General features: G+C 40.3%; 1 protein-coding gene across 5 annotated transcripts in view; it reads left to right on the forward strand.

Annotated features, from left to right (window-relative positions):
• The window catches only part of agpat4 (1-acylglycerol-3-phosphate O-acyltransferase 4 (lysophosphatidic acid acyltransferase, delta)), a 180,198-nt gene extending 176,318 nt beyond the window's left edge, over window positions 1-3,880 (forward strand). For 4 of the 5 annotated variants that reach the window (XM_041205939.1, XM_041205931.1, XM_041205961.1 and 1 more), the window contains one exon: window positions 3,398-3,880. In XM_041205939.1, coding sequence (XP_041061873.1) covers window positions 3,398-3,486 — 89 coding nt within the window. In that variant the 3' untranslated portion in view covers window positions 3,487-3,880. The remainder of the gene's footprint in view (window positions 1-3,397) is intronic. The other variant, XR_005945266.1, reaches the window with a different exon arrangement.
• The last annotated feature ends 2,120 nt before the right edge of the window (window positions 3,881-6,000 follow it).

Consider the following 6,000-nt stretch of genomic DNA (forward strand, 5'->3'; position numbering starts at 1 on the left):
GGAAAAGAATTGGAAAATAAGAGTAAACAAATATTTGGGTGAAATTGTAAAAAGTGAAAATGAAGGTTCCTTTTTTTTTTGAAACGTCAATGAGAAGAATATGAACGTGTGCAGAATGCTGTGACACATCTCTTGGATAAGCTAGAAAATGACGAGAGTAAAGAGAGAGAAGCTCCCTCAGTGCAGGTTTATTCATCTGGTCATGATCAAAACAATGAAACGACAAAATATGCTGTGAGGGAAATGAGTGGGAAAAGATCATTTTTGAAGCTGGTTGTCAAACAAACATGCACTTGTTTCAGTAGCAAACTTAAAGAACTCATTGAAGGTATGTTTCCATTAAAGGAGGAGAAGAGTAAGAAAAAACCCTGCTGTTCTGTATTAAAGTTGAGAAACCTATGTGACAATTACTTGTATACATAGCATGACTAATATACATCTTATGTAAAGAGGGAAAGACCTCCAGAATATTGGTTTGCAGTTGCATCACAAAAGTTGAAAATCCATGATACAAAATAGCAATACAAGCTGGTCAAGACTGTACAGTATGTAATCTATTTGTTAGAAGTTTATGATGTTAAGTACTTCTTATAAAATAAATTGTAAAGCCATTGTAAACAAACCTTCACTATGGTGAAACTTGCTTTCTTCCAAGGCGTGAGGTGTTATGAAACCCAGACTTACCTCATTGGAGAGCAGGGGTCCGGGGGTTCCAAGTTCCAACCAGTCCTTGGGAGTTTACACACATGCGTTGACCGAGAACAGGCTGTGCAGGTGCAATTCAGCACTTTTAAGTTCTTCGGGCTGAGGACAGGCCTGTGCAAAGAGAAAACTGGGTCGGGTGACCTAGAAGTGGTGCACCATGTTGGACAAAAGTCCTGGGTTGGGAACAGGGAGAAATCCCAGTTAAGCTAACAAGATAGAAGAGCAGAGGAAGCGGCTCCAAGAAGAAAGAGGGGTGCGGTAGGCAAACCTTAAGTGAAGAGTGCTCATGAGAAGCCGTGGTGATTGAAGAAGGCAGCAGAATTTTGGTGACTGTGCTGCAGACCTTTGGGGTGAAAGTAACCCTTTAGAGCTGTCGTGTTCTGCTTGGCATGGCCGAAGAACTGAAATTGTGCTTGAGAGTTGATGCCTGAGTGCATGCAGGGGAATGGAGTCTCAGGAGACTAGATTGAAACCCTGCAAGATGGGCTGTCGTTGACACTGTCCAAGTTGGAGCAACTTTTGGAGAGAATTCCAAGGCAAGATCTTAGAAAGTGAAGGCTGGAAACCCTTGTAAAAGAGTGTTTCAACAAGATTGGTTTTCTGACATTTGGGTGGGTTGTTGGAGAAATCTGTGGAATCTGTCTTGGTCACATTTGTCTTTTATTGTGCTGTGTTCAAGCATAGTTTGCTTGTTAATTCACATGTACCTTATATTAACCCTGAATGTTAGAGTATAAGGTCGATATTGTAAATTGTCTTAACATTCTAACCTTGTGTAGTAAAATTTACGTTTGTTTGTTCAAAGCCCATGGAATCTTGTGGCTTTATTCTCTTAAGTGTCTTGGATCTCAAGCTTTGTCTACTTTAAACAAAACATTATTGGTCCCAAACAGGATCGTACCCAAAACTTGGGGGTCTGGTCAAGAATCATAGAACTGTGCACAGTATCCAAGTACTAACCAAGGTTTGATACAGGTTAAACATAACCTCTCTCAATTATATCCCTTTAGAACTAAACCCTAGTGCTTTGGTTTGCTTTTGGTTTGCTTTAGTAAGCTGCATTGCTACTTCAATGATTTGTGTATTTGTACTCCCAGTTTCCTTTGCTCCTCTACCCAATCTAGATTCTTATTTTCCAAGCAATATGCAACTTCCTTATTTTTCTTAACCAAATTTTAATAGGCCACACTTAATGTTAGCATTCATTTTGCCCATTATATGCCAATCAAAGTTTATGACTGTCATCCTGAAGTTTGTTGTAGTCCTCCATATTGACTATTCCCCTCCTCCAAATTTGGTGTCATCTGTAAATTTAGAAATTGTATTTAGAAATATTAATTGTTAATATAAATTGTGAACTACTGTGGTCCCAGCACTGAACCTTGTGCTTTCCACTTTGGATAGTTGCTGTTTATCCCTACTCCCTGCCTTCTGTCTTGTAGCCATTTGGCTCTCCATTCTGCTTCTTGTCCCTTGCCTCTTTGTGCACTCACTGCCATTTGATATTTAATGTGAAAACCATGAGGGGCCTGGACAGAGTAGATAGGGAGAAACTGTTCCCACTGTGAAAGGATCGAGAACAAGAGGCATGGATTTAAAGTAATTGACAAAAGAAGCATGGGTGATGTAAAGAAAAGATTTTGCATGCAGTGAGTGGCTAAGCTCTGGAATACAATGTCCAAGAGTGTAGTTGAAGTAGGTTCAGTTGAGCATTCAAGATTGGATTGCTACCTGAAAAAGAAGAATATGTAGGGCTTTGGGGAGAAGGTGGGGGAATGGCACTAGGGGCAGGATTTTTCAGTTGGCGTGCAAGGGTGAGCCCAACACGCCAACAGGCGATGACGTCAGGCGTGCATCTCTGTCATTGTGCTGAGTTGCGATTTTTCATTCGGCAGGCATGCACTGGAGTCGGCTGAGCACCTGCTAATATGTAAACGACCTATTAAGGCCATTAAGGAACAAATTAAGGTCATTATAAACACTACCCGTCCAACCTTAAGGTTGGCGGGAGGCAACAAGGCCAAGCGGCCTTCACGTTTTTTAGGAAACCTCATCCACAAGCGGGATGAGGTTTCCTAAAGTTTTTAATAAATAAATTTTTTAAAATTTCATAAATATAGAAACATGTCCCATCTTGTGTGATGAGGGGACATGTTTAAATAAATTTTTAAACCTTTAATAATTTCAAAATCCCTTCAATCTCCCTGAGGCAGCTCCATGCCTCAGGGAGATTGAAGCGCTTTTTCACGCGCATGGCTCCGACTCTCCCTCCTCCCCCCGCCCACACAGGTAGCGCTGAGTGCTACCGCTCGCGTCTTAAGCTAGGCAGGCCTTAATTGGCCGCCCACATAAAATGGCAGCACGGAGCCGATCACGGGTGGCAGTCGGCTATGCGACTGCCTCCAACTGTTCCTGCTGAGCCTGCCCACCGCCTGAAAAATTCAGGCCCTATGAATTGCTCATGCAGAGAGCCAGTGCAGGCATGGTGGGCAGAGTGGCCTCCTGCACTGTAACAATTCTGTGAACTGTTGACCAAAGACAAACCAAATCTAATTTAATTTCTAACCTAGACAGGTTGCCTTTAAAGGACTTGTAAATTTGCAAGCAAAAAAGTGTAATTAATCTGTATTCTTACAGTTAGTACACTGATGTATCTGTATAATGTTTTGAAAATCTTGTGTTTGTTTTCCAGCCTCCGTTGGTATGCGATGGATGATCGGAATGACAGAAATAGAAAAAGGCTCCAGTTACGGCAACAATGGCATGAACCGAAAAAATTAATTTCCATGGAGACTGCTAGTACCTATGTATTCTTGAAGAGGAGTTGTGGCAGATTCTAGGGTCAAGGGGAAGAAGAATCTAAATTGCTGTTTCTTTAGTGTACAGATCACTGTGTAGAGTGGCATCTTAATCTGCACAAAAGGACAAAATGAATTGGTATCCTTTTGTGATATATGTGGTGTGTGAAGCTATTCACACAGTAATAAATGGTGAAATTGGATATTGTCAGAGAATGCCACACTAATAGTGTCACTTACAGATCTGACATATTGAGGCTTTCAATATTATATGACATTTCAATCTAAATGGAAATGACTTTTTTAAAAGAAAACCTGGTGTAACTGAAGAATTCAGCCTTCTTTTTCTAATAACATTAAATTGTGCTTCTAACTTATTCAAATGCATTTGTATTTTACTGAATCTGAGTCATTCTTAAGAGTTACATGAATCAAGATTGTGTCTTTCATCATTTAAGTGTTACAGCATTTGACATGTGGCCCCATCCCCGACAGAGGGCAATGCTTTGACTGATCTGCAAAGTAGGTAGACTTGGTGCTGCAGATTGATGCTGTATCACAGGGTCAAAGTTAACAGATTCATATCCGAGTTCTCAAAGTCTGCCAGGGGTTGTCTTGTAGTCTGCCCTGAGAAATGAATGGAGGTGAGGCACTTCCCCATGGGCTTTCCACCTCGAGCTGCTCTGCTGTTGTGTAGTTTTTGGTGCCATTAGAAAGGGAGTGGGTTACTTGCTGGCCATCTTAGCAAGAGAATGGTGTGACTCAAGGAGAGAGAAAATACATATGGGCAGGAAGAACTCTAAACTAAATGGTTAATCCATTCCAGAGGACCTTATTTACCCAGAGTATGCAACTTGCAGCTGATTTTTAGTAGATTAATTGTTTAATATATGAATTTGGGGAGAAAAAAAGAGCATAATGAGTTAAGTATTGGGAGGGAAGAAAGTGACATTTTCATTTCTCAGTGCTTTTGGTCTCCTTACATGGTGCAAAGTAAATTTCTGTGAAAGAATCTGTGGATAGCTCCTAAAGATTCCACTAATCTGTTCTAGTGATTCCCTATCATTTAAACAGTTTAAAAAGGTTCACGTGACCAGTACAATAACTCATCTCACAGGACTTCTGTCAGCTTAACAGAGATATTGTCATAGTGCCTATCAGATTGCTAGGCTCTGGAATACAATACTGAGAATGTAATGAAAAGTAACATAGAATGGATTGGAAAAACTGAATGAAATCACTGCGATTCCTTGGAAAAGTTATTGCAAAATAATATAATCTTTGGTGAGTTCTATGGGACCTCATTTCTGAGGTGTTGAACAGAACAATATCCACATCAATCGAACAATATTGACGGCATTAGCTAATTCTTTGCTATTCCTTTGGTGAAAAAGAAACTTAATTTCCTTATTTTTCTCTAAACCCGCACCTCTGGTGGCCTAGTTGGCCATCCGTGCTTCCATTGCCCTGGAAATATTATAGCTTCAGATGTTTCCACTAACTGTTGAGATTTTCAGAGATTGGCTGGCAGCAGATCAGGGTGGAATTGTCACCAATTGTGAATGGGAATGCATCCCTTTTGCCAGTGATTCACTTATCCCTGTCACGTGGGTGTATGAAACTGGAGATGAACTGAGAATCGAGCATTCCAACTCCAGTCCAGAAATACAGTCGTTAGCTAAACTGTGTGTGTAAAAACAGTCCTCTGTTGATTTGAAATCCACTTCCTATTCTGTCTCCCTCCTAGACAGCTAGAGATATGTCTGTTAGAGTTCCCTGTGGGGTATCTTTCCTCTGTTCTTTTTTCAATGAATGCATCTACTGTTTCAGTCAAACTGATGAGAATAAACCTCTGCTGATGTAAGCACAACTTTTAAGATTTAATGATTGCAATAATATAATGCAACGTGTACAATATAAGATGCTAAATTGTCCCCTTGCTAGCATGATTTTTGCCTTTACTTTCTGTCTTTATCCAGTGTGTATATTATTACACACAATACTTTTTGCCTGCTGGGAAACAGATTGAAAGGAACTGCTGTGTAAGACACTAGTCTGTTAAAACAATGAGTGTCACAATTGGATGTTGTTCACTGCGGCAGTGAAACTGGTAGAGTCTCCAGAGTCCCACTATAATTGGGTGCTTCAAACCCTTCAATGAAAATTGTCATTAAGTGGTAACATTGCTGGTGAATTTATTATGAATATCATGTACTGAGCAAGTCACATACTACTTGCAGGAGTAAAGGAAAAAGAGTTGTACCTTATCAGATCCCAAAACATCTTGCAACCAGTGGGTAACTTTTGAATCACTGATCAGATAATCAGTTTGTAGTGGTGACAGTATAACATTTCACAGTAGTAATTTGAGGCACTGTAATTTGCATGCGCACAAAGTTGTCCCAATGCTGAACATTTTTAAACTGTATTGACAGGAAGCAAGCGCTACCAACTTCTCTTACAAAGCCTTTGTGTCTCATTAAACCAGGCAGTGTAG

Source organism: Carcharodon carcharias, chromosome 2 (genome assembly GCF_017639515.1).
Source record: "Carcharodon carcharias isolate sCarCar2 chromosome 2, sCarCar2.pri, whole genome shotgun sequence".
NCBI lineage: Eukaryota > Metazoa > Chordata > Chondrichthyes > Lamniformes > Lamnidae > Carcharodon > Carcharodon carcharias.